The 26,050-nt window shown below is 50.3% G+C and overlaps 10 protein-coding genes across 10 annotated transcripts; 7 read left to right on the top strand and 3 right to left on the bottom strand.

The window, feature by feature from the left end:
- The first annotated feature begins 393 nt into the window (after positions 1 to 393).
- Positions 394 to 2,855, top strand: K489DRAFT_384199 (putative amino acid permease). The gene is made up of 5 exons (XM_033605800.1): positions 394 to 1,197; positions 1,306 to 1,472; positions 1,527 to 1,801; positions 1,876 to 2,222; positions 2,291 to 2,855. Exons 1-5 carry the CDS (start codon positions 804 to 806, stop codon positions 2,764 to 2,766), a joined length of 1,659 nt encoding a protein of 552 aa, XP_033456315.1. The 5' UTR covers positions 394 to 803; the 3' UTR covers positions 2,767 to 2,855.
- K489DRAFT_384198 (uncharacterized protein) lies at positions 2,821 to 3,943 on the top strand. Its single transcript, XM_033605799.1, has 4 exons — positions 2,821 to 2,837; positions 2,919 to 3,454; positions 3,529 to 3,642; positions 3,701 to 3,943. The coding sequence occupies exons 2-4, from the start codon at positions 3,311 to 3,313 to the stop codon at positions 3,791 to 3,793; spliced, it is 351 nt and encodes a 116-aa protein (XP_033456314.1). The 5' UTR covers positions 2,821 to 2,837; positions 2,919 to 3,310; the 3' UTR covers positions 3,794 to 3,943.
- A 2,670-nt stretch (positions 3,944 to 6,613) lies between these two features.
- Positions 6,614 to 7,789, top strand: K489DRAFT_295439 (phosphatidylinositol N-acetylglucosaminyltransferase; the record flags this gene model as incomplete). Its single annotated transcript, XM_033600294.1, has 1 exon — positions 6,614 to 7,789. A coding segment is annotated over one exon (1,176 nt), but the record flags the coding sequence as incomplete, so codon positions are not given.
- A 139-nt stretch (positions 7,790 to 7,928) lies between these two features.
- Positions 7,929 to 10,073, bottom strand: K489DRAFT_373725 (ankyrin; the record flags this gene model as incomplete). The annotated part of the gene is made up of 1 exon (XM_033603454.1): positions 7,929 to 10,073. One exon carries the CDS (start codon positions 10,071 to 10,073, stop codon positions 7,929 to 7,931), a length of 2,145 nt encoding a protein of 714 aa, XP_033456312.1.
- A 1,274-nt stretch (positions 10,074 to 11,347) lies between these two features.
- On the bottom strand, positions 11,348 to 12,096 carry K489DRAFT_326276 (uncharacterized protein; the record flags this gene model as incomplete). Its single annotated transcript, XM_033601893.1, has 3 exons — positions 11,348 to 11,527; positions 11,578 to 11,838; positions 11,893 to 12,096. The coding sequence occupies 3 exons, from the start codon at positions 12,094 to 12,096 to the stop codon at positions 11,348 to 11,350; spliced, it is 645 nt and encodes a 214-aa protein (XP_033456311.1).
- Positions 12,097 to 13,341: 1,245 nt separating this feature from the next.
- Positions 13,342 to 17,283, top strand: K489DRAFT_413179 (uncharacterized protein; the record flags this gene model as incomplete). Its single annotated transcript, XM_033608008.1, has 1 exon — positions 13,342 to 17,283. One exon carries the CDS (start codon positions 13,342 to 13,344, stop codon positions 17,281 to 17,283), a length of 3,942 nt encoding a protein of 1,313 aa, XP_033456310.1.
- Positions 17,284 to 18,232: 949 nt separating this feature from the next.
- K489DRAFT_373722 (uncharacterized protein) lies at positions 18,233 to 18,898 on the top strand (the record flags this gene model as incomplete). Its single annotated transcript, XM_033603453.1, has 1 exon — positions 18,233 to 18,898. One exon carries the CDS (start codon positions 18,233 to 18,235, stop codon positions 18,896 to 18,898), a length of 666 nt encoding a protein of 221 aa, XP_033456309.1.
- A 1,270-nt stretch (positions 18,899 to 20,168) lies between these two features.
- K489DRAFT_326399 (LIP-domain-containing protein) lies at positions 20,169 to 21,353 on the top strand (the record flags this gene model as incomplete). The annotated part of the gene is made up of 1 exon (XM_033601901.1): positions 20,169 to 21,353. The coding sequence occupies one exon, from the start codon at positions 20,169 to 20,171 to the stop codon at positions 21,351 to 21,353; it is 1,185 nt and encodes a 394-aa protein (XP_033456308.1).
- A 451-nt stretch (positions 21,354 to 21,804) lies between these two features.
- Positions 21,805 to 22,683, bottom strand: K489DRAFT_384190 (30S ribosomal protein S14). Its single transcript, XM_033605798.1, has 3 exons — positions 22,509 to 22,683; positions 22,238 to 22,409; positions 21,805 to 22,171 (listed from the first exon to the last, which is right to left on the bottom strand). Exons 1-3 carry the CDS (start codon positions 22,616 to 22,618, stop codon positions 22,109 to 22,111), a joined length of 345 nt encoding a protein of 114 aa, XP_033456307.1. The 5' UTR covers positions 22,619 to 22,683; the 3' UTR covers positions 21,805 to 22,108.
- Positions 22,684 to 23,005: 322 nt separating this feature from the next.
- On the top strand, positions 23,006 to 24,829 carry K489DRAFT_373719 (uncharacterized protein; the record flags this gene model as incomplete). The annotated part of the gene is made up of 1 exon (XM_033603452.1): positions 23,006 to 24,829. One exon carries the CDS (start codon positions 23,006 to 23,008, stop codon positions 24,827 to 24,829), a length of 1,824 nt encoding a protein of 607 aa, XP_033456306.1.
- Positions 24,830 to 26,050: the final 1,221 nt, after the last annotated feature.

Here is a 26,050-nt window from a genome sequence, read left to right as displayed (position 1 = left end):
ATAAATAGAGAATCTTCTCGACTATGAGCTGCTCTTCATTATTGTTGAGTTTACGCGAGTTCGCAAGGGTTTGCGCGCGTGGGTGGATGCCGAGGTGTCTTTCGCGGAGGGTTTCAAATGGAACGTCGTATGCATTTGCTGCAGCTCGAAGAGATGGAACTTGGTGGGTAATATATGCTTGAAGGGCTAAAGAAAGTCTTCCCTCAGTTTGAGAGAGCATTGTAGGCAAATATTGTCATATAATAAGAGGAAGAAGCTCGAAGACGCGTTGTGGGCGCGTTTTGACCGGCTCGGTGGTGTGACCGGCTCGGTGGTAGGGTACGTTAGCCCGAGCCTGTCTTCCACCTCGAACCTAGCACATTATGCGACGACAAGATCACCTCTATTTGCAAGAGTTACTCATATTAATCTCGCCTCAGCAGAGCTTAAACATGATATTTGACTGTACGCTGTGGAGTTGAAGACGCCACTCTGCCGATATCTTCGAAAAGCCATAGTGAAGAGAAGAGAAATCCTTCTGGCGGCAGAGTACCATCGCAAGGTAGGATCTCCCACGCCTTGTCAAGCACGCAATCGCAAGAAACCACATGGGCATACGGCAGGGTCCTACTTTTCAACCACCATGACATTATAACAACGTGGAAAGACTACTTTCTTAGTATTATAGAGAAAATATCTCTCAGGGCTGAACAAGAATTAATCTCCGACCAATTTTGGTTGCTACTTATACATTCTTGCCCATGTTCCTCGGATCTGCAGTCAAGAACTGCTAGCTGCGCCTTCAGCTCCAAGTCTTTACATACATGATGGCGACCCACAACACCTACAACTCGGCGAAAACAGCCACCATCCACGAAGACCACGATGTCGAGAAAACCTCTAGTCGCGGTAGCCGTGGTGAATACATGGCCTCCGGAATTCCAAGCACGCAAACCCTCGCCCGCCGCCTCTCCGCCCGCCAAGTCCAAATGATCGCCATAGGAGGCACGATCGGAACAGGCCTGTTTCTGGGCACCGGAAACTCCCTCGCAAATGGTGGTCCCGCGAGTATGCTCATCTCGTATGCGATCGTTGGAGCGATTGTGTTTGTTACGATGCTTTCGTTGGGAGAGATGGCGGCGTTCATTCCGGTCGCGGGGAGTTTTTGTACATTTGCAGGGAGGTTTGTTGATGATGCGTTTGGGTTTGCATTGACTTGTAAGTTGGATTTCCCTGACGTTCGTTTTGGGGAGGGGGTTGGGGGGGATACGAGAGCCGAGGATGAATTGATCCCATCCTGAGATCGAAGCTGACGTCGTCGAAAAGGGAATTATTGGTTCAATGATGCCGTCTCTACCGCGACCGACTTGGTCGCTTTGCAGCTTCTTCTTCAGTACTGGACGGATAATTTCCCTGGTTGGGCGCTAAGCTTAATATTCCTGTTCGTGCTCATCGGCATGAATGTACTCTCAGTCAGAGTCTACGGCGAGATAGTACGACACCACCTCTGATGTTGGCTACACTTACAATGCTGACTTTCCTTGCAGGAGTATTGGCTCAGCTTGCTCAAAGTCATCACGATCATTATTTTCATCATTCTCGGCATTGCCGTGAATTGTGGCGGCAACACTTCGCGTGAGTATATCGGTGCCAGGTACTGGTATATCGGCGATGCGCCATTTGTGAATGGCATTGGTGGCTTTGCGTCGGTGTTTGTCACTGCATCGTTCGCATACGGTGGTACCGAGTCCATCGCGATCACGGCCGGCGAGACGAAAGATCCGGCGAGGACACTTCCCAAGGTCGTCCGCAATGTGTTCTGGTAAGTTCCCGATCACTATCGACACTCATTTGATGCCCAGCTAAGAGAATTCCGACGCTGATGATGATACACAGGCGCATCCTGATCTTCTACATTCTCTCAATCCTAATCATCGGCCTCAATGTCCCATACAACTACCCCGGCCTGTCCACCAAGAACAGTCACACATCGCCCTTCACAATTGTGTTCCAAATGGCCGGTTCCCAGATCGCAGGATCCTTCATCAACGCCGTCATCGTCACAAGCGTCCTCTCCGCTGGGAACCACGCTCTCTTTGCAGGCTCCCGCTTGCTTTACTCTCTCGCGACCAATCATCACGCCCCGAAATTCTTCGGCGTCGTGAACGGCCAACATGTCCCATGGGTCGCTGTACTCGCGACTTCAGCGATCAGTGGACTCTGCTTTGGCGCGAGCTACATTGGTAAGATTCATCTTGGAAAATTGGTGAAGAAAATCCTAAGCACATACTAACTATGAATAATCCCATAGGCGCTGGCCAACTCTGGACCTGGCTCCAAAACATCGTCGGCGTAAGCAATCAACTGTCCTGGATCGCCATCGGGATCGCCTCACTCCGCTTCCGCGCGGGGATCAAAACACAAGGCCTCGAACATCTTCTCCCCTACAAGAACTGGACATACCCCTACGGGCCCCTGGCCTCTATCATCCTCAACTCCGTACTCGTCCTCGTGCAAGGCTGGAAGAGTTTCTCGCCGTCATTCTCGCCGGTCGATTTCGTGAGCTTTTACATTGAGTTACCAGTCATGTTAGTTATGTTTGTGGGGTGGAAATTGTTGAAGAAGACGAGGTGGGTGAGGCTCGAGGAGATGGATCTCGTGACTGATCGATTTGATATCGGGATGAGTCAGGAGGAGAAGGAAGTTGCCCTTAGGAAGGCCCCGAGGTGGAAGGGTTTGACATGGAGGGAGAGAGCGCTTGCGGCGGGTACGTCGCTATTTCTTTGATGCAGGCAGGTCATGATGTACTACGATTTATGACGATCTATATCGCGATTTTGATACGATTTTCAATTCCGGTACGAATATATCACGTGACCCTCGATGAACTGATGCTTCCAATGTCGCTCCAAAATGACTCTTCGCTTACGTTCGCATAGATTGTATCTACATACATGATCAATCTAGAAAGGGAGAATTGTTGGATGAATAAGAATAAAAGGCTGAAAGCCGTGCTATCGTTGCCTCGACGCTGATTAGATTGTCGACGGGTGATATGAGATTTTCCTGCGGATATGCTTCCTCGTCCTCAGCAACATTAGATATGGGAAAAATGACGATGGTTTCTACGACGACGAATACCGAGTCCCATTGAAAAAGGAATCGATTTCGTAACTAAGCAAGCTAAATATGCGCCTCTTTGATGCATGTCACGAACTCGTCTTCTGTCCACGATGAACACATTCCTCCGGAGCTTTCTATGCTCTCGATAACACTCTCGCACCTTTAACGTCCGCCTACCTTGACCAGCTTGATGCGAATCTTAGCCATTATGGGCCCCGAAAAAATCTCCGTCTGGCACGATAGTGATGATAAATCTACACCCATTAACCTCACAAGTCTCTGCGAGATCGTTAGCACTCATTTCGACACTCCCTGCAGATTAGCGAAAATCGCAGAGGGGGGATATCACAAGGTGGATTTCTCTCAGGAAGATTTTGAGCTGCTCGCTGATGCGTAGGATAAACGAACTGATGGAATCAATCTCAGGTGTATGAAATTTATCGAGCGGACGATCAAGGCTCATTTTCGGGCACGACGAGTCTGAATGCGGTGGCCAGAGTCGCTTCAACGGCTTTCCCTAAGGATAAGATGATGTCCGAGGTGAGCAGATTGATCTTGCTGAAAGCAGTACTTTCACTCACTCGTCACATTTCGACAGTACAATATATTGGCGCTCATACATCAGTGCCAGTACCGTCAATCATGGCGTGGGATGTGGATGCTGCTAATCCTGTCAGCGCAGAGTATATGATCATGGAGAAGGTATATGCGGGTTTTCTTCGCCGCTCTTTGCGTTCAACAACCGGATCTAACGACGAGAGAATCATAGATGCCGGGAGTGGTAGCCTCGGAAGTATGGTAAACACTAGTAGGTGATATCAAAGAGAAGGTTGTGATCCAGGTAGCTGAGCATCTCGCTTCTCTCTTTGCTCTTCGATTCAATAAAGCGGGCTCCCTTTACTTTATATTTTCGCCTGGTTGTTCGGATCGGACTGCTGATGAAGCTAGTAAGTTCGAGGTTGGTCCCATTGTCTCGACTCCATTCTACCGCTCTTTGGATGGCTTCCATGACTATCCCAGTACGGATCTACACGTACCAGGGTCAACTTTGACCACCGAGCTTCAATTTTTACGCGGCCCATTCACGAACACTGGCGACTTCTTGGCCCACTATCTCCAGGCACCCTCTTTCAAGATCGAGAAGTATCCAGGAGAAACACTACAGGCGCTGATGGATGACAGCGAGGTTGAAACCCTCTCCGAAGATCCAGTGGCACAGCTACACTTGAAGCGCGAATGGGCGCAAGGAATAAACCAGAAGGCGCAGAGTGTGCTTAAAAAGGCTATGAAGCTCTGCGATTACTATTCTGATGATCCTCCTGTGGGCCCTGACATACCTCCACCCTCGGGATTGCCCTTCACGTTGTACCTTGACGATTTCTGACTCAACAACATCCTGGTGTGTACAATCCTACATGGACGCTGCCCACATTTATTCTGCTAATCGTTCCATAGATCGACCCCAAAGACGGTGAAGTTCGTGGCTTCATCGATTTCGAAGGTGCGATCACCGCGCCCCTCTGGTTCGCGGCATCTGTGCCCGACTGGATTCCTGACCCAAACGGTGACATGGCGTCGTGATATGGTGGAACACCTCAGGACCAACGTCGAGTGTGGTCTGCATTCCACACAGCTATGGCTTGTTACAGCCAGGAATGGGTCAAAGCAGAGGAACATGGCAGGCGATTGCGGGAGTGGAAGGGATACATAGGCCTGGATGTGAAACGATGGGCAAGTGAGGATATGGAGAGTTGGGTTGATGAAAGACTTGCGCAACAAGCAGATGATCATGGCCTACAATTAACGAATTCACAGCTGCCTGCTGATAGAGTTTCTCCACTCAGCCAAGTGAGGCGGACAACCTTCACAGGGGCAAGTGCAGGCTACGCCAAACACATGCAAGGCTAGAAGCTACGTCGTCTCATCTCGGACCTGGCAATTTTCCGTAGATATTATAGATGAAAGACACAACAAACCGTATCATTACCCTGTTAGAAGTTCAGTGACTTAGATATACACTCCGGCCCTCTGTCTCAATAAATGCTTGGTATCAGCAGACATTTTCTCGTGAACATTCACTTGCGCAATACAGGTAAACATACTTTGTGACGCAGTCTACTTGGGTGAATAGATTGAAGTCAGAAATGTTTAGCCTGCCATGAATTTGTATTCGATGTAGAGCCATGATCTTGAGACAGAAAGCGACCAATATTGCAGGATCCCAGCACGCCGAGACAACGGCTCACGTCGGTAGATACTAACGCTGATGCTAAGCCTTGGCCTCAATGCTTTTCTTGACAGCCTCGCATCTTGAACAGCTTTCCTTCGCCATGTTGACCCATCTGCTGTGCGTTATGGCTTCGACCTTGCCCGACTGTGGGGTGGCTGTGCCCGGACCAGAGCACACTCTTTGATGATCGCCGCAGTTTCAATACGGAATCCCGCTCTGAGACTTACTTCGTTGCGGCTTGTGCAACACGTACTGATCGATGTGCTCCAGACTCGACCCGCGAGTCTGAGTTGATCTCCGTTTCCGTTTCGTTACAAGCAATGCTTCTGTTGCCTTCGAGTCTCAACGTGAATAACCTGTCCTCACTTCGAGTGCCAACTGTGTTTGGATCGGTTCCCGGAAATGCGAGGAGGCTTTGTCATACAGTATCCAGACCTTGCCCAGAAGCGCAGTAATGCCAAGGGCATTGGGGATCTTCGTTCGTTAACGGCCTGGCACATTTGGCTAAAAGCAAATCCGAGATTTTGACCGCGCGTAGAACCTTCTATCTGACAGCTGTGGGCCACGAATGCAACATTGTGGACTTATTTTTTGACCTTGCACGCTTTCTCATGTTGTCGGGGCCGAGTATGCACATGTCCAGTACGCGTGCCTCAGTGTGGTCGTTCCGTGCATCGCGAAAATGGGGTTCAATGTGAACCACGCCTGTAGGTCATGTCCTACTAAAGGTGCATTGATGATGGTTGATCATAAGATCATGTGGGCCATGCATTATTTGCGATAAACCATTCTAAAGTTCACGAAGCCGATGGATATTCGAGAAGCCGGAATGTCACTACAGATCGGCAAAACTTCGGAATTTATACGACTATTCAATACCGCCATTGTCCAGATATCGACAAATGTCGCGAGTTCGGCACTGTTCATCATCGCATCTTGCGCTCCCGCGAATTACTTTGCGTCCGGCGATGTGAAAATCGTCTTGCTGCCGGCTTGATGCCGCAATCTAACCCTTCTACGACCACGTTGTCTTCGTACGCAAGCTCGATTCGATCTTCGTCGTCGCTTCGTCGGCGTTCTGCTCAGAATGAGAAGTCGTCTGCGCTATTGCATCCTGAAGATGCTTTTTACAATTCACCACCAGGCAACTTTGCGCGCGCCCGGAGTCCCCTTGGCCGTAATGATACAATAACCCAGCGAAGTCGAGACAAAAGATCCGGGCGCAGTGGAAGTCGGCGAAGAAGAGCTGCTGCTGCAATTCATGGATCAACACCTGTCGGAGGAACGTGGAAGAAGTTGTTGTGGGTGAAACAACAATATCCAGACAACTATACGGACGAGGAGACCTTCTTAGATCATCTGCAGCGTAACCCAAGATGGAGACCATATGAGTTCTGGCCACTTGTAGCAGATTCAACGATCATCGTGCAGCACATATGCTCTGTGATTATCTTCGTCTGCTGCTTTACTGGCATTTTTCAAGAGCGCGTGAGTCCACAGACTGTGGTGGGCTGGGCGACAATTTGCACTGTCGCAAGTTGGGTGTTCCGGGACCATTGGCAGAGTCAAAGCGATGCACCAGAACATGCTCTAGGCAACGATCACACTGAGGAAGAACAAAACCGCGCCTTGCAGTCTGGGTCGTCGGTACATGAGGATGATATTCGCACACACTCTCGAAATGTCTCGGGCGCGACTTCCGCCAGCTTGGGTGAAGCACCCCAGATGCATGCGCGCGATCGAAATAGCACATCTACGCCCATCGACAACAATCCTACATGGTATGCGCACTCTCCGAGCCAGGCACCAGATTCTACCATTCCCACCGGCTCTCCCTTTATCCGGCCATGGAATGGAAAGGCATCGGCCTTCTCACCAAGAACCCAAGAACGTCTGATGACCGCCAAGTCTGCCGTGCTCATCTATTGCAGCCTACTTGGTCTCTCACCCATTCTGAAATCTCTCACCCTGTCCACTTCTAGCGACAGTATCTGGGCACTCAGCAGCTGGCTGATGGGCATCAACGTGTTCACCTTTGACTATGGCGCTGGCCCTGAAGCTAAATTCCCTGCTTCTCTCAGTACCAACGCGGCGCTGATGGCGAGCACAGTGCTCGCCAGCCGTCTTCCATCCACCACTCATGTCTTCAGCCTTACACTGTTCAGCATTGAAGTATTTGGTCTATTTCCTGTCTTCCGCAGACACTTGCGCTATCATTCTTGGACGGGACATCTACTGCTCACGACTGTTTTAGTGATCCTCGCTGGGGGCGGTTTGAGTATGACGATCTCTGGCGGAGGTTGGGGCATGGGCGTATTGGGAGTTATACTCGGCGGGATCGTTACGTGTCTGAGCATGGGTATGACAAGCTGGTGGCTCATCGGCCTGCAGCGATACAAGAACGAGATTCATGGGCCGTGGGACCCAGCAAGGCCAATCATTCGAAGGTCTTACTGAAAGTCACGGTCATTGTAGTTTTCAGATGTATGCCGTTCAGATTGCAAGTGATGAGAATATCCCGGAAGACATGATATGTATGTGGCAGCATGTCCATTGTGCAGGCGAAGCTTGTCAGTTTCACCTGTGCTAACCAGGACTACACTTCGTTGGGAAACGGAAGGCCTGAGCCATCATAAGCCTTGGACATTAACCATGTCAGCTCTTCTTTGTCATCTCCCACGCAATCTTGAACGAAAGACTCCAGATCTGGCGCACCTATCCCCAATGCCAGGTTCAGACCATGCGCACCCAAGACCGCCTTCAGCGGACCCAGGACATGGTTGTTCTTGTTCTTTTCCGCACGTCTAAAAGCGTATGAGAGCGCAGTATTTCCCTTGGTTTCGCGCTCTGATGATACGACGTTGATGTCAAATGCCTGTCGAATAATCAAAAGCGTCGCGATCTCCACTGCATCCCAAGATAGTGCATAGGCAAACAACTTCAATCCAGCCTCTGCTTCGAACTTCTCGGGAATTCTACGCAGCAATACCTTAGCATTCCCTGGGCTTTCGGGTGGGTCCAATGTCCATTCAACACTGGTGAAGCCTTCCTTGCACTCTACCGATGCGCAGGATTCATCAGCGTCGAGTAACTGCTCAAATATTTCTGGCGTCGAAGTTGAGGCGGCGAGTGAGAGTGCGTTGCGACCTCTGCAATCCCGAACTTGAACGTCGATGGCCTGCTTCTGCTGAAGGAGGAAATCGACAATGTCATTACGTCGTTTGGTGACAGCATACATTAAAGGCGTTCTTCCTCGGTTGTCTTGTGCATTAAGTACAATTCGCCCGTCTGCGACAATGATCTTGACCAGATCCGTTCTGCCCTGCTCACATGCAAGAGACAATAGGCTTCTTTCATCCCAATCGAGCTGGGTCACATTTGTTCGCTGGTCGCCGAGTAACAATTTCAAGCATTGAGACGATCCCGAGACAAGTGTGCAGAAAAGCGGCGCGGCGAGAATTGTTTCAGCAGTATTCGGATTTGAGTTTGGAAAGTTCAGAATTTCTCGCATAGTCTCCGCAGAACCGGCAGATACGGCGGCTGCTAACGGCGTGAGACCGGAGGGCCCAGTCTGAACGATACTCATGGGTCGCCTGTCAATCCAGACCTTGGCCACCGCAGCATGATCCTGTTGTATGGCGTCGAAGAGCGCACGTTGCGCAAGCCAGTCGGGTTTATCGCTAGCCTCAGCCTTTCCAAGCAACTCGTCAACGGCCTTCGAGTGACCGTTCCAAGCTGCCCAGTACAGAGCCTCGGATATGACTTCCTCACGAGGAATATCCTTGATGATCGAACGGAGGCCAAAATAGGATGCCAATATCAAGAGCGACGGCTGCTCAGGAAAATCCATCTCGAACGTCTCGATTTCATAAAGATGTCGAAGCCAATTCATACGATCACTGCGCTCTGGAATTCGCCTTGCGAGACTCTTCATAATTGGAGCATTGTCGCCTTCACATTGTCGATAATGACTTGTCCAGAACCTTGCAGCATATTCTAGCAAAGGATATGTATCTGCCATCATCTTCGCATGTTTTTTCTCCGATTGCAATGCGCTTCGCACGACGGCAGGTCTATTAAAGTCCTTGTCATCTGTCGCTGAGTGCGCCCGATCGTGGAGCCCCAATGGGAGCGCTTGGAAGGCTTTCTTGTTTTTGTCAGCGTCCGCATCGGACGCAATAACTCGGTTATCATGATGATCATCTGCACCATCTGAAGGGGGCACCTCCACGGTTGAGGTATCCGAGTCATCATCTGCACCATCTGAAGGGAACGTCTCCACGGTTGAGGTATCCGAGTCATCATCACTGTCGACAAAGTCTTTGAGCAGCAAGTACCGCATACTCTGCCGTGCTAAAAAACGTTGATCCTCGACAAGTGTGGCCTGGAACCACGTCCCGTCATTCCTGTCTGATTTATCTCTACCTTTGGCAAGGATCTCATACATGCAGTCGTGCTGAAATGTAACGCAACCATTCCGGACACGTGCCAAGTCATTGGTTTTTGCTTTCAGTACTTCTCCATTCGAGAAGTGGCTGGTATTCTCGAGATGAGTCGTACACGTGTGTCCTATCTCCAGAGAGACTAGGATGTTCAACTCGTCAAGAGTCAGGCCGCGTTTGGCAGAACCGATAGCTTGAAATGTTCTGCGGACGAGAGGCTTATCGTCGTCGGATATCTCATTGACTTTCGTTCGAAATTTCTCGATGAGATTTACCGAGAACTGCTCGCCAGGTGCCATTACGGTCTAGTCGATGCCAAAGGTAGTCGTGATGAGATGCTGGCTCTGCACCCGAATGTTAACGACGTAATGATCCGTAGCGAACGATGGACAAGATTCAATGAATAACTGCTCCGATAGAGCAGAATATTTTCCGCCATTATATAGGTGTTCTGTGTGCACGTATCGCTGTCAAACTTGCGCAAAGCGCTTATAATGTGCAGGACCACACGAGCACGACCGTCAAATCAACTGAAGTAAAAAATCTCAATGTTCCTGTGGCATGCGAAGTGTGTGCTTTGAGTTATACGATGGCTTGGTCTCACACATTGTTTCTGAGATCGATGCCAAAGGTAACTCTTCCTGTGGGTCGAACAACAGCGACATCAGCTTGGCAGGAGTCAGCATATTCTTGCGACATTTGCTTTCGCGGAGTTCGCGACAGGGAGATTTTGGAGGGCAACACCATGGCGTTTGTGGAATGCGGAGCACCATGCGCAAGAACGAGAAGCACTAGGTATATTGCAGGTACATCACTCTTGCACGATCCGGTTGGACGGAGAAATAAATTAAGCGCTTTGTCATTTTTGGATCCCTTGGAATGTGACTCGAGCAAAGCTTTCTGCGCAGCTCTGGAGGTCTTTTTTCAGCGAATACACAATTTGCTTGTGCGTAAGGAATGTAGCGCGCTGGACCCATGATGATATTCCCGTCTCGCCACTCCAGTGTATTGAGTACCTTTATAGCCACAAAGATTTGACCCGCCTCGAGCTGACCCACCGACCTTGCGCATGCATTTTTCGGATCCGCAATCACTGCGACGTCGAATAGCCAGCTGCTTCGTTCTTCGGCTTAGTGGCGAATCTGTGGCACTCGAGAGGCCATGCTATGTTCGACTGATTGCATGGCGATATATGGACCGGTCGTCAGTACCTCCGCGAATTGAATTGAGACGCTTCGACATTGTGCGACTGGCGAGCGCGCGTGCAGCAAGATCCCTGGCATGCATGTCGTTTGCTCTGTCGTGGACCCTGCGCGGGATACACCACCCCTTTCCCCCTGAGCAGAGTCGCGACACCTCATCAGGATTGATGGTACGTACAACGACAGAGGTGCCCTTCGTATAATATCTTGCAGCACCGCAGTAGAGCCTGGTAGCAGCCCGAGGCTCGATGTCCAAGCATGCGCCCTAAAGATATAAACAATCTGTTAGATTCCCTTACCCAAGATGCTGCACCGCATGTGTAACGTCAGACAACGTCAGCTATTCCAACCCTCAAAATGCAATCCGGCAATCAAGAGGTTTTGGATTTGCGAAGGATGAACGCATAATACTCAAACGAGTATTGATTCTCTTGCAGCGTCTCGACTTCCACACTCCAGAGATCTTCCTGAATCAAAAGGGGCTTCACGTGGATTGGCTGCCTGAATGTGATCCAGATGAAGACGCCGTCATCCGCAAGCACGCGCGAAACCTGTTTGGTGTGAGCATCGTTTGTTTATTCTCAACATCCGTTCTACTGACCTCTCTGACATATAGTCTTGCGTTTTCTTTGACATCGTCCGGTGGGCTCCAAGGGCTGCCGTAGATCATGGCGTCCATTGTGCCTTTGTCGAAGGCCACGTCCACGGAGTGAGTGGGGATTTCCTGCATATCGCGAACGTCGCCAAGAATCCAGTCAATGCCTGGGATCATACGAGCCCCCATGAGGCTTACGACAACAGGAGAAAAGTCAATGCAAACTTGATTTTTGTACCCGACTTTGTGTAGATCGTACGGAACGGTCTGTATGTCTGTTAATCAACCATCGCCTCACATCGTACACCAGAAGCTACGGACACTGTCACCGGAGCCAAGGTGGAGTATTCTTGGGTTCTTTTCAGGTGCGCGGTCTTGGAAAATGACCTTCGTCAAGAATGGCTGCAAGGCACTATAATTCTTGAACCACTCATGGGTCGGCTGCTCGCCATCAGAGACTGTGTACCTGCCATCCCAGTACACGGCAAAGGCGAGTTCTTTCTGATCTTCCTTGGTTCGAGTCATTTCTATAAGGCTTGTGAGAGAATGCGAACGGTCAGGATGTCATTTATGTTTGCGCTGATATGACTAACATCTCAATGTACAGATGGTTTTCGCTGTGCAGATATTTTTCTTGCGACCCTAACCCCAACAGATGCCCGCCATCTGCAGCGGGGACGGGATGGATGTCCACCTGGGCAGCTGGTGGTGAGATCAAGGGTCCATTAATCGCGCACGATCGCTTCATCATCGAGTTTCAGCTGCTGCGCGAGTCATCATTTTGTCTCCGAGCAGCGTGATGCTGAACCGGTCCGTCCCGACAAGATTCGTCACGACCCATGAGCGCCGTCGCTGGTCTTCTGGCCGGCCCCCTGAAACCAACGTCGTCTTGTCCTCACGATGAATGGTTGAAACCCGTGATGGCCTGCGGCATAGCCCATCAGATACAATCTACGTGCGACCGATCATGCCTTGAAGGTGAGATGAGAAGCTCTGAACATGGCCGTGTCATGCATCAGCGATCGTGCGTGCATTGACGCCGGGACAATCGCTGACCAACCAGAACCCCGGAAATCGAGGCCGTCACATCGTGTGGTGACCGCGCCGTTGCCATGCAGGCGCAGTCAACTCGAGCAATAAAGAAGCTCTGGTTATTTTAGGCGTGTCCAAGCTCCCGCACTGCAACCAGCACGGCATGCCCTACGCCTTTTCCCACAGGCTTGCCGCTCATGTTAGACTTTGTGGGTAAGGAAAGTATGCAGGCAGGCGTTGGCGTCCCGTTCATAACCTATCACGACGATGTGGAGGCAATACTGGCTGGCGCGTCAATGGCCGATTCGTGTTTCACGAGACATTGCCGCTTGCCAGGGCAGCGATCCTTGCACATCAAGGGTAATGGCTCCAGAAAGGTCCTGCATGTTGACCAGCGATAAGAGTGATGAGCTGGTCTGAACGATGTTCCGCATATGTCTCCGTTTCAAGCCATCGCTTGCGGATGTCGGACATCACATAAGTCGCAGCAGCATTCAGCCCTGCTTTCGAGTCCAGAGAGAATGTCAACTTCTCATAATTTCATGTTCATGCCTCGACGCTTCGCCCTCTTCGCATGTCCGTGGTAACCACTAGTGTTTCTTTGAATCGTCACTGTAAAATCAGAGGAAATATGTTTAGATCGCAACGAAACGATTCTCCAGGCGCTCCGACGGCCAGAAAGGTGAGTAACATTGCGCCGCAAGAATTTGGCAGGGGACGTGATTATGCTCATACTTCATGAAGAAATTTGGCGCTTCACAATTAAAGCGACTTTTCAGCAAAAGGTCAACAACGGTGCCTTTAAGCACGTCCGCCTCCGAGAACAGCATTGCATCCACGCAACCTGACGATTCGGTATCCCCCGCATGCCCCGGTCAATACACGCACCAAGTGGAGAAGATCAAGATTGGAGAAAACCATGGAGTGGCCTTAACAGTGTCATCCGTGCAGGAAAAGACGCAGGAGACGCCAGCGCAGAGATGTACTGCAAACCCCGGAGAAACGACCATTGCGGCGAAGTCCATCTACTCAAGAGCTGTTGCACATCGGAGTGTCGAACAGCAAGCAATTCTCGGACGTGATCAATCAATGAGAGATCTTTTTGAGAGTCTACAGGGCCCAATGGACGCGTACAGCAAGACTCGATTGAATCGAGTCATTGAAACTGTTCAACCTTTCCTGAAGAATGCTCAAGATCTTGTCAAATTTGGCGCTCTCCTGGCCAGTGTCGAGCCGGCGACCAGCACAGCAATATCAATCATCAATCTTTTCACTACAACCTGTGTGGTCATATGCGAGGCTTCGACCGAGGTATTTGATAACTTCAAAGATGTCGTGAGCCAATTACGCTGGCTCATGAGATGTGAAAGTGCATTGGAGCAGAAATCCGATGTGGACATGGAAGAAGCACTTCTGGACGTCTATGGAGCGCTCCTCGATATCTTTTTCGAGATCCACAGCATCTTTCTTAAAGTTCGCAACTCTAAACATGAAGCTCCCGAGGCCCATCCCGATGATCAATCTACGGACATCCAGAGACGGAAGAGTGTCTTAGTCCGTGTGCTCTTGGAACACATAAAAGGCAGCCTGGCGCCAATGCACAAGGCCTTTGCAGAGAAGTGCGACAACCTCATCAACCTTGTCATCGTGAACACGAATGAAGTAAGTCATCGGAGTCATGCCATTTTGAAAAATCTGGAGAAGAATTTGGCGAAGGCAGAATTTCGTCCTGTGCAGGAGTTCTTGGGCGAAGTTTTCCTCAAACAAAGAGGCAAACAAATGGACCTCGCAAATCGCGAGGATTCTGCGTGCGAGTGGATATTCCTAGATCAAAACTTCCACACTTGGGCCACAGGGGTCGACAACATCAATGCAGGAGTGAACAGCAAGATCATTCAAAAACAGCATGACGACAGCAGAGTGAAAGTGCTACACCTGAAAGGGTCTGTGGGCAGCGGTAAGAGCGTAACTACTGCCTATGTTGCCGATCTGCTTGCGAAGAAATGGTCAGACAACAACAATACCAACTCGTCTATCATTCTTCGACATTTCTGCAGCGACGATAATGAAGCCAACAAGGAGATCACCATCATCAAGTGTCTTCTCTCGCAGGTCCTGGCGCTGCATCCAGACCTTACCCAAATTATCCTTGATAAGCTGGACGAGATCAAGAGCAGTCTCTATTCGACCGACAGTAAGATCGAAGCATGGAAGATCTTTTCCGGGGTCATAGGCAGCCTGAAGGATCGCATATACATTGTCATCGACGGTCTGGATGAGTGTGATACGAAGGCACGCGACTGTCTGATCAAGTTTCTAGAGCACGTTTGCACAAGTACTTCCAACATTCGCGTCTTTCTCTCCTCCAGGAATTACGACTTGAACTCACTAGATCTTGAGGCTTTCGTGCACAACATACAACAAAGGATAGATCCCGAGAGAGATGAGCGCGTCATCCGGTTTCAAGTGAATACGGAACTTGCCAAAGTTTCTAACACACTGAAGGATTTTGCTGTAGCAGAGATATTGAAGCAAACCAAAGGCTGTGTTGTTTGGTCTACTCTCGCCATTAGATATCTAAAGACGAAGAAGATTGACACCGAGGTCAAGATGAAGTCCCATTTACAGAAGCTGCCACAAAATTTGAGAGCTCTGTATCACCGCCTCTTTGAAGCCGCACTGGAAACACATGGCAGCGAAAATCGCATGATCCTATCAGATTCTTTGGAAATCATGGCTGGTGCTTTACGCCCCTTGACGCCCATGGAGCTAACGTGGGCAGTCACTTTGAAGGGGCTAGATCGTGAAAGACGGCGCGACGAGAGCTCCGAGGAACTCAGCAAGGTAAAGGACGACTTTGATATTTTAAGCCTCCTCGGCTCTTTCCTGATGTCATCATCGGACATCAACTCCACGAAAGGAGTAAACCATATGCAATTTGTGCATCAATCCCTCAAGGAGGCGATCCTTGTATGCGACCCGAAGAAGTGGAATACCAAAGACACCGACAACGTCTCCGACTTTCGTTCATTCGATGAACTGTGCAGGAACCGTCGCAAGGCACTACATCAGGTATTGCTGGATCTTTGCGTAGACGACATCATGCGTGATGACATCGAATCCACTCCGAATGACCAGGAGTATTTGCTTAACCAGGAATTCCGAGCTATGGGTGGATTTCATGATGAGGATAATGATGCCGAAATTTTGAAAGATTTCAACGAAAAACGAGAGCGACTGGGCGACTTTTTCTCATATGCATCGTGTCATTGGTTTCTACATCTTCAACAAGCCACTTTATCCCATCGGAGCATTAAGAAACATGATCCCAGAGATGCCATTGAGTTTGAGCTTCTTCTCCAATTGACGGGGGGCGAGTCGACCCGCGTCAGCAATTGGGTTGAGCGTGCTGCAATAGAACGATCTTCTGATCCCTGCGGAGTACCTCGAGACCCGCTTACAATTGCAGTGTTCTATGGTAATTCCATCCATCTTGACCGAATCATGGAGGTCAAACGAGCCGTTGATGCCGAGCTCGATGCGATTGCCGCTTGCGAAATGGAAATCATCGACAAGGAGAAGATCGCCAGCAAGATTTGGGTCAGACTCAAGGAAGTTGGATATACAAGCTGTGCTCACATCGAGAATGCATTGTACGAAGTAGTCGCTCGCGCTGTCGATCGGCTGGACGTCTCGACCTTCAAGACCCTCACGCAAAAGGGGCTAGTGAGCACGCACCCTGCCGTGTTTGGTCTACTTTCCGACAGCTGGCTCAGAGTCAAGTCCACAGACAGAGAAGGAAGTTGGATGAAGATCTTCTTGGATTTATTCGATGTCCTTGAGCAACAGACGGTGTTTTTCATGTTGGAGAATAAAGGCAAGGATTCTGCAAACTCAGCAAATCAAGAAACATCTGGGAAGATTTTCGAGATCTTCGAGACAGCGGCCCACAAGGGATGTCTTCCAATGGTTGAAAAAGCCGTGGTGTTCAGTAAGAAATATTCGCCTGACCATTGCACGCTCCCCGAACATCCATTGAAGAGTATCGAGTTCCGAGGACCACGCAACTCGGGTCTACTTCTTGCCACTGTCGAGGACACGTATGAATTTACTTTTGGAGCCCTCGGTCGAGCTGCCTGGGACGACCACTTCCCAGTTGTAGAATATCTTCTGACCCTCGATGGCATCGATCATTACTTGAAGAATCATCGAGCTCTAGGTTCCAACATATTGCACTATCTCGCTGCCCGTATGAACTACATCGACCCGCGGATAACCAAGGTTCTAATTGAAAGGTATCCCGAGGCCGTCACCGAGCTCAACCCTGAGTCGCCAATCCGGGACCTCGTCAACTTTGCTACGGACGGTCACAAGGCAAAGGCCTCTCTGGAACTCCTTATTCGTAACAGTGGGCCCAGACTGAACGGCGAGGAGCCCAATATTGAACTTCTTTTCATCGCGGCCAGACTCGGGAAGTCCGAGACATGCCAAGCGTTGCTTGATGTGGGTGGTCTGGACCCGTGGGATATAATGCGAGTGTCGGAAGAACGACGGCTTTGTTTGAGAGCAAATATCCCTGGAGTTGCCGGTCCTGTTGAGCCGGACTTGGCAGGGAAAGTCGTCCAGACCTTGAGTCAGCTGGTACCAACACCAACCTATACTGGTCAAGACATACCTTGAACTTGCACATCTGCTGCATTATCTTCTGTCCGATGATGTTGGCGGGACTGGTCACGGGTAAGCGCATTCGAGGATGAATGCCAACGCTTGCGTTTTTTTGTGCAGCATCTGGTGGCTTATGTGTTTATTCGACGGCTTTGTAATTACTCTGTACGGATGACAGCTTGGTCTTATGGCGTTTTCGAGGAGTGTGATGTTATGACAGTGAACTGGCACATTGTTTCATATGAAAGGCTGTATGACGCGTTTTATGATAAGAATAAAGAACAGAGCAGCACGAAATTCCCATGTCACATTGGCCTGGCTGAGCGGTATCCAGAAAGTTGATCTGCGCCCCGCATAGAAAGAGCACCGCCTGCACGTAATGTGCGTGAGATAATCTTGCCGTCAAACATTACAGAGCGGCACAATGCCTGCAGTCTATTGACACATCCTCAACACTGACAGGGATTCAACTCGATGTGAAACTGTGATTTACTCATTCGGACGATTGTGAAGATGTGTACTCAGAACCAACCGAGGATGCAAAGTCGGGATGTTTAGATGTATTGCCTGAGGTAAGCACCTGATTATGTCAGCCACCGGTGGGCAACCCGCTTACGTCACCCACCGGTGGGTGACCTGAGCCTGCGTGGTGCCTGAGGCACCCTACCTACGACAGGTGCCGCTGCGGATGCCTGAGGCATCAACATTTCCCCCTTTCTCTTCTGTACATAGAAATTTCCCTAGATGGGGAATGAGGACAGACACATATCTTTCAATACAATTTTGGCTGCGTCTGCATGCAGGTAGCCCTCCCGCATATCACCTGTGCGGCGATAAGATGATTTGAGGCTAGCTCCCTCTTCAACCAATATGTAAGCCCGAGTCTAGAAAGAATTAGACCACTGACCTCGAGAAAGACTTGTGGGGTCTCATATGCACACATGCTTCTACAAATTGTGCGACGATGCAAACGTCAGAGTCCGGCCCGCTCGTGATGGGCAGGCCGACGACGGTGTCGGCTTTCTCGATTGCGCAGTTGTCCGGGTCACCGTATCTTCCCTCGCTCTTCCATCTGATAAATGTCGCCTTTGATGGCATTCATCTGCGCCGACTGCCGCCAAGGCAAGGCGGCTATCCACCTCGACTAGACAGTCCCGAGGAAATCCTGTCTCAACTGCGCGACGATCCACAGACATTCATGTTCATCCTCAGCTTTGCCGATAAGCTCGAAGAGATACTAGCGACCGCCAGTTGTCGGCCATACCTCGCCCGTGAAGGTGATGGAGAATCGCCCTGGGCAAGAAGGCTCGGTCCCGAAGAACAATGCGTGGAGTGGGAATATAAACTGCTTGCTGTGGATCCGAAATACCAAGGGAATGGTTTGGCTGTATACTTGACGAAACTCACAGAAGAGGAGGCGGTCAGGCGGTCAAAAGCTGCGCTTGCGAATGCAGAAAAGACTCATGGTGGCACAGATGCGAGGCGGGTGAGAATGGTTCTCGTCGGGCTTAAAGAAACTACAAATGATTTCTACCTCAGACAAGGCTACAAAAACGATTATGAGATACCTGGCGTTGCCGGCTGGCCCGTCACCGTCGTTTCAATGTCCAAAGTCATTGCGGAGCTTTGAATAAGCCATCATGACGGAGAGAACGCCTTGACAGTTCTTTCGTTGGGGCCAACCCGGCGTCACACTCTCTTACAATCTTCGCCTAGTCAGGGTCATGCCACCAGCAGATTTATTCCTGGCACAATTTGTGGTCAAGTGCACGGTCGCGAGATTCGTGCTGTCAGCATCTCAGACGACGCCACTGCTCTCATCTGGATCCGAAAACGACTCAGACAGACCTTATACAGGAACACTCCGGATGATAAGAAGTCATCCGGTGGTTTCATTACGCCCCTTCGAGCCGAGGCTGTAGATCCCTTCATCTCCATCCCGGTTTGAGGCTTGAAAATTCTGGTAGGTCACAGGACGCTTCAGCAGATCGGGAACTGCAGCCATGAAAAAACCCTCATTTTTCTCAAGTCCAATAAGTTTGCGTGTCGAATATAGGGGCAACTTGGTAAGCCACGACAGCCATCGGTAGGATGAGGGCTTCGTGAAAAGCAAACCCTCGTCAAAAACACTCTGGAATAGGTTCTTGTTGCGAGGGCACGATTGTCAAGACCATCATGAATGCTGGCGCAACCCTGTGGTCGACGACTCTGGCCATCCTAGTGTATCAAAGGAGCGAGGGGTTTGTAACAAGAACTCGCTCTGATCCATGCTATTCGTGAGAAGTCTTGCGCGTGGCGTTGGGACAGCGACACGAAAGTCGTTCCAACAGCATATTCAGAGGCCTTCCATGTCAGCATAAGCATCCTTCGTCGGCACCAACCACCATTGTACTGGATTCAAGCCGCTCGCTTGATATTAGTCGCAATCCTCCGCCTTGTCGAGATGTTCGCAAGTCTTGGTCAACAAGTTTCGAGAGCATTGAAAGTGAATGTCGCGGGTGCCCTAGGGGGTCTCTTTAGGCTTCCGTGAGGGTTACGCTGTAAATTGCCGATCTGGGATGGCGCGCTGTCGCGGAATCGGCTAGTGCGTCCAATATTCCCAAAATTGTAAGTCCTCGAGATCCAGGCAGAGAAAGCTTGACAAGCGGCATTTATGTTGCGACTAAGATGCCCGGTCCTCATGGCAAACGTCTTTTTCTGGAATACTGCACCGGCAGGATATATCTGATCCCGCTGGGGACGAGGTTGAGCAGGACAAGAAGACATAAGTAGTGCTTTCTCCTCCACTCTGCTGGTCCGCATTATACTATCGGTATCACAATCATTCAAATCAACTTCACTTCCTTTGACAGACCAGCAACATGCGTCTTACGATTGGAGCTCTCCTGGCTCTGATGCAGATGCCTCTGATCAATGCTCAGACCAATCCAACAGCCGACCAATTCTACGTCGTACCCGATGATGTCTCCAAGTATAATCTTGGAGAGATTATCGGCAACAACCGGACGGTCGATACGGTTATCGACCCAAGCAATCTCAAGCGAGCGTATCAGATCTTATACAGAACGAATTCGAAAGGGAACATCCCGGACGCGACTGTCGCAACTGTGTTCGTGCCGGCGAAACCTAAGAAGCCTGCCAAGCTATTTTCTTATCAGGCACCGGAGGATGCCACGGTCCTGGATTGCGCAACTAGCTACGCTCTGTTGAAGGATACTTCTTCCAACAATTCCGGCCTTCAGCCTCTAGCGAAACAAGTCATCGAATATGCACTGTCGAGAGGCTACTATGTAGTTGCTCCAGATGCTGAAGGCTCGCAATCTGCATGGCTGGTCGGTGCCACCGAGGGTCAAGCCTGCTTGGACGCCATCAATGCGACCATCCGAGGACTGCAGCTGCCTGCTAAAACTCCGGTTGCACTTTTCGGCTACAGTGGTGGAGCCCACACCACCGTTTGGGCCTCATCTCTAGCAGCAAAATACGCACCTAACCTCAACATTGTTGGAGCTAGCTACGGAGGTACGCCCATAGACCTCCGCGCATGTTTCTACAAGCTGAACGCCACTCCTCTTGCGCTCATTGCGGGCGGAGCATTGTTCGGCTTGGCCAACGGAATTCCTGCTCTGAGGAGCTATCTCGTGTCCGAATTCAATGACATCGGCCGATCTGATGATAAGAAATTTCATGATCCCGGATTTTGCATCAGTAAATTCATCTATGCGGGCTTTTTGTCGAATGACTATCTGAAAGATTTCAACGACCCAATCTTAGCGCGAGGTACTCCAGCTTCCACCATTGTAGACGACGAATCGCTCCTGTCGAATGTCTCTTCAAAGACGATCCCCGTGCCGAAATTCCCTCGTCTGCAGTACCATAGCAGGGAAGACAATGTCATCCCATTCGACCCGGCACAGGCGTATGTGTCGCAGCAGTGCAACACTACCACAAACTTGCGCTTGGCGTTCGCAGCCTATCCAGCTGGAGACCACATCACCACCGGCAACAACGTGACGTATCCGTTGGCCTTCCTCAGAGATGCTCTCGAAGGCAACCTGACCACGATCACTTGCGGTCAGCCGTACTGATTGAACAGCGGCAAGGTTAAACATGCAGCAGTGGGTAGTATACTTGTCGGGTTGGGCAGAGGATTCAATTACCACTGAACGCGGCTTTGAGTTGGCTGTTTTGTTCTACAACATGTAGTACATAGCACGTCAGATTGTAGTTAGCCTCGATTCATAGCAATCAACCAAATGCTCATCATGTCAATATCATTTGTGCGCGACATTCACTGGGCTCGTGTAACTGCTTGCCAATCATCTATACATGCCAGCGTTTCTCTTGTACCTCGGATGAGAGGACGAACTGGACCTATTGAAGTCCAATGGCACGCACCTACCCCTCATGTGCTCCACGGCTATGCAATGCATCGCAAAAGCACTGCCAACTGCTTTGAAAACATCTTCACCGAAGAATATGTGCTTTTATACATTGTCAAAATACAATACTCGAATCTCTGTTTGACCGTCGTCAAAACCCATAACCTGTCTCATATCTTCGCATTTAGGAAGAGACACATCGCTGTGTTCGCGGAAAGTGGATGGCAGTCTCTTGTCGCTGTCTGGTTTGACGGGCTCAGCCAACGAGACGGGGGAGGTGTATACCTCATTTCATCGATCTTTCATGATTGTGTTCCGATATTGCTCACTGGCCAGCTAAGCAGATTGTCGGAGTTGGCCCAGTATTTCATTGGCTCATCAAGATCCACATCCCCGTCAATGATCTTGCCGACTCCGATCTCCCGCATCACCTCTTCTTCCTCAATCATGACCCAAAATCTTTACCAGAGCGCCTTCTTAACTCCCGGAATCTTTCCCGCGAGCGCATTCACACGGAATTGATACTGTATTACTTGTTAGACAACCACCTTTCTTTCCTCGTTCTCAACACAAAGTGTCATGAAACTTACCCTTCCCATCCTGACGTCCGAAAAGACACCCTTCGCTTTACCTCCCATCATACATCGACTCTTGATCTGCGTCGGTCGGGTATAGCAGTGCATTTGCGAGAGTTGGAGCTGGGCTTGTGCGCGGATACGTTGGGGGAGGGATGTGTTGCGGATGAGGTAGCGGAGTGCTTGTCTGTGTTTCGAAAAACAGAAATCAGATTAGTTTTTCTTGTGCAGAGACGGAGCAAAGGCTCAAGGTCAGAGTGAAGGGTGTAGGCGTGCGGCTGCATACCGCTGAACTTCATTCTCCTCGAAGACTTTTCGCTTGCTGTGGTCGCGGATGATTTTGTTGTTTACGAAGCAGCCCAGATCGAGCTTCTTCGCACGAAAGAGGGCGGCCATGATCGCGGATTGATGCTCTCGAGTCTTGCGCGCGCAGGCGAGGTACAGATGAGGCAATGAGGTCCGTCTTTCGCGCAACGCTCGTCGGCGGAGAACTGGCTTAGTCAGTGAACACCTCCGCGGCGAAGATCTCCACACTAAACGCAAAATACACGGCGTGCGATAGGATACAGACACGGGATACTGCATCATTGTCTGGGTACGTCACACATGGGTTCCGTTTGGAGAATCTCGATCATTGTCGCCTCAAATAATCATGAGTGCGTATCAAACAGGCCTTGCTAAAATGACCACGATTTTATGGGAACCATGTTACTGACCTGGAAGCAATAATTCTTCGATATCAACATTAATTGCCCTTAAGCACCCCTCACAAAATCAACCAAAATGCCATCAAAGATCTTCACCTCCGACGACATCCTCGACCTAATCCACTCTTTCGAATCAAGCAAACCATGGAATAAAACCGACGAAAAACCACCCCTAATACGCAATACCTCCTCCAGCTATCTCTTCAAAACACAGATTCTTGCCAATCGACTCTCTCAAGTGCTGAGCGAGTCCGATCGTAAGACATCATTCTCGAAAACGAAACTAGCCCAAATTCTGGATATCGACACAGAGGGTTTAGAAATCTTATTACGATCTCCAGCATGTGAAGTCAAATTTGATCAAAGGGGAAATATACTTCCTGTTGCATTACTCAAAAGGATCAAATCTTCTCTGCAAGATCTGATTAACACGCGGATCGTGGACCTCAACAGATTCGCCCGCGAGCATGATCTAGATTTGCATGTACTCAAAGCTCTGGTCCGAGATGAAATACCTTCTTGGAGAAAACTCGCTTTGGATGGTACATCGCCGAAACTCGATGAGCTGTATTACAGTGCCGACGCAGGCAAAAGGCTACATAACATACTATCAACACACGTGCAATCTGCAGATTCGGCTTCAATTAAAACTGACATCACTGCACTTCCGGAATTCTCGGAGTATGCAATCGAAGTGGTGCGTGCAGTCTGGAATGATGGAGATGGGAAGGAACCCAGGGGAACGTTCGTGGTGGAAGGAGGACATGTCGTGTATGTCCCGGATGGCTTTGTACAAGCGGAAGAGCGACGGCGGCGTGAGATTGTCGATGCACATATCGAAGAGATTCTGGCGGTTGTAGCGCAGGAGGACTTCTGCGTTCTTGCGGCTGGCGATGTAATATTGCGAGATGCCATTGCGAGTAAAGCTGGAGAGGAGGTGGCTTTGGTTTCCACACTGGAGCAAGACGCGAAGTCAGCGAAACGAGCGCAGACGAAGGAGAAAGTCTATGTAGTTCGCAGCGCGGCTGTGGAGGGTTCTTTGGCGAAGTTGAAGAATTTCGTCGACGAAATCATCCGAACTAGATGGGCTTCGGGAGAGCGCAAGTTCGATTTGGGTGAGATGATGCGGAACCTGAAATCAGGAAAAGGACGAATTCATTCGCCTCTGGACCAGGTCATCATCGGTAGTGGAAGCTACTCCTCCGAGCTGGAGGCACAACTGCGCACAACGACAGCCGCATGTGAGGCCGCAGACCACGAGACATACATCCAGCTCCTAATCGACCGGCTCCTGATCCCAGTCCAGCTCTACTCAGCAGGCCTCGACATCGTGCACGACGAATCGCTAAAAGCACGACTAAGCACCTACGCCACTTCCCACCTTCTCAGCGAAACAGACTCGCTAGCCGCCGATTTCAAAGCACAACAATTACTCACCGGGCCTCGCGAGCGTGATTTTACCAAATTCCGGAGCGCAGCCGCCACCGAAATCTCAGCTCTGCCCGCCCTTCATACCGCAGCAACAAAGCTCGCCAAGAAAGCCAAATGGGACGCACAGCCACCCTCAGCCACGCGAACTCGAGAAATCAAGACCAAAATCCTCCAACGGACCGCACACGCCATGAAACCCTCATCGACAGCCCGTCCATCAGATGTTCTCCAACGTGCACTTTGGATCCTCCTCGGCGTCGCGAATGAAGGCGTGTTCATCAGTGCGGGCAAGGATACGAGTCGGATGATTGCTTTGTATGAGAGTATTCCCAACGCGGATGAAATGATGGTGGAGAAATTGAGGGTTCTTAGGGATAAGCTTAAGAAGGGTGAGGCTGTTGACGACGAGGTCAGGGAGACGAGGGAGCTGGTTAGGAAGCGGGTTGAGGAGTTCGTGAAGGGGAATTAGGGCTTGCGATTACTTGTTCGGATGTCATGCAGTTGGTGACAGAGGGGAATGGTGTTGGTGTGCAGCTGCCGGGCAGGCCCATGCGGTCCGTTATGTTGTGTTGTTTAACTATGGACATGGCCGGTCACAGCAAAGGGTGATCTTCTGGTAGTACCGCCACATGGGTGAACTTCAGAATCCCGGTATTGCGGGATGTGTTGTTGTCCTGCAGCTGAGACCGGTATCATATCATATCATGTCATGCCATGTGGCTGTTGGTAGTTCGAACCTCACCTGCAGGTTGGGCTGCCAAGGAAGAGGCCTGCCCCAAGTCAAGCCGTCCAGTAACAGGCTGTGCAAAGCCATGAATGATATCGAGGAGTTGACGCATATGTGACACGAGAGGGAAACGACATCTGGTAAGAACAAACCTTTCGCTGGACCAGCATCACTCGTTTCAGCGGAGAATTTATCCTCTCTCGCAATCTCCTCAAAAATGTTGGGAGCCGAATCGATGGAGGGAAGTTTTCCATCGGGCGGTTCTCTCATTGAGTTGTCTTGCCAAGATCACATGGTTGTTCCCACGGGACATGTCCGCACTGGGAATAAAATGCCAGATTCCGACATGATCCACGTGATGGCGCCTCGCAGCCCTGTTATTCGCAAAGGTCGATGCCGGGGAATTTTCTAGGAGGCGGAGGAGCAGTGCTCGTGCCTGCTGTGTGATACTGTACATAATTATGGCAGAAATTCGGGACATTTCCTCCGCTGACCGGTGAGCTTGTGGCTGCAGCATCGTCGGGCTGGTGGACTCGCAACTCGGATTTCTGGGATTATTTTGCTTTTCTTTTGTTCGAGTTATTCCTGGGCATCAGGATCAGGGATGAGGAAGGGCGTTCTGGTGCCTTGGCGTTCGCTTGGTTAGTTTCGCCCGAGAGGGACAACGTGGTTGTGGGGAGGAGCTAATGCATGTTGGTGCATGTACCTATTTTGCCCGCCAGTCCGCTCGCGAGCTCGGGTTGACGGGCCCGTGTCTCGCGCGTGCGTTGTCAGGGAAGGGTGTTCGAGAAGGACGTGATCGTGTAGTTGGGTGATGGGTGCCCAGGTGGCCATGGGAGGCGTCATGGAAAAGAACGAGTGGAGGTTGTTTGACATAGACTTTTGGGCAGAGATTTCCCTTTGATGATGGTGGTTGTTGCCAAGTCGCACAGAGCTTGCTTCAGTGCCCAGGTGTCCAGGTAT

Source organism: Dissoconium aciculare (genome assembly GCF_010015565.1).
Source record: "Dissoconium aciculare CBS 342.82 unplaced genomic scaffold K489scaffold_14, whole genome shotgun sequence".
Classification (NCBI taxonomy): domain Eukaryota; kingdom Fungi; phylum Ascomycota; class Dothideomycetes; order Mycosphaerellales; family Dissoconiaceae; genus Dissoconium; species Dissoconium aciculare.
Note: the sequence above shows the minus strand (reverse complement) of the source record. Positions and strands in the feature narration are given on the sequence as shown.

Bases quoted from the DNA above. Each gene is read 5' to 3' on its own strand.
- K489DRAFT_384199 (XM_033605800.1), top strand. From the start codon at position 804: ATGATGGCGACCCACAACACCTACAACTCGGCGAAAACAGCCACCATC. The intron at 1,802-1,875 runs GTAAGTTCCCGA...GATGATACACAG, and splicing joins GTCGTCCGCAATGTGTTCTG to GCGCATCCTGATCTTCTACA. The intron at 2,223-2,290 runs GTAAGATTCATC...ATAATCCCATAG, and splicing joins CTTTGGCGCGAGCTACATTG to GCGCTGGCCAACTCTGGACC.
- K489DRAFT_384190 (XM_033605798.1), bottom strand. From the start codon at position 22,618: ATGGCCGCCCTCTTTCGTGCGAAGAAGCTCGATCTGGGCTGCTTCGTA. The intron at 22,410-22,508 runs GTATGCAGCCGC...TTCGAAACACAG, and splicing joins GAGGAGAATGAAGTTCAGCG to ACAAGCACTCCGCTACCTCA. The intron at 22,172-22,237 runs GTAAGTTTCATG...CAAGTAATACAG, and splicing joins CGGACGTCAGGATGGGAAGG to TATCAATTCCGTGTGAATGC.
- K489DRAFT_384198 (XM_033605799.1), top strand. From the start codon at position 3,311: ATGGGCCCCGAAAAAATCTCCGTCTGGCACGATAGTGATGATAAATCT. The intron at 3,455-3,528 runs GTGGATTTCTCT...AATCAATCTCAG, and splicing joins CAGAGGGGGGATATCACAAG to GTGTATGAAATTTATCGAGC. The intron at 3,643-3,700 runs GTGAGCAGATTG...ACATTTCGACAG, and splicing joins AGGATAAGATGATGTCCGAG to TACAATATATTGGCGCTCAT.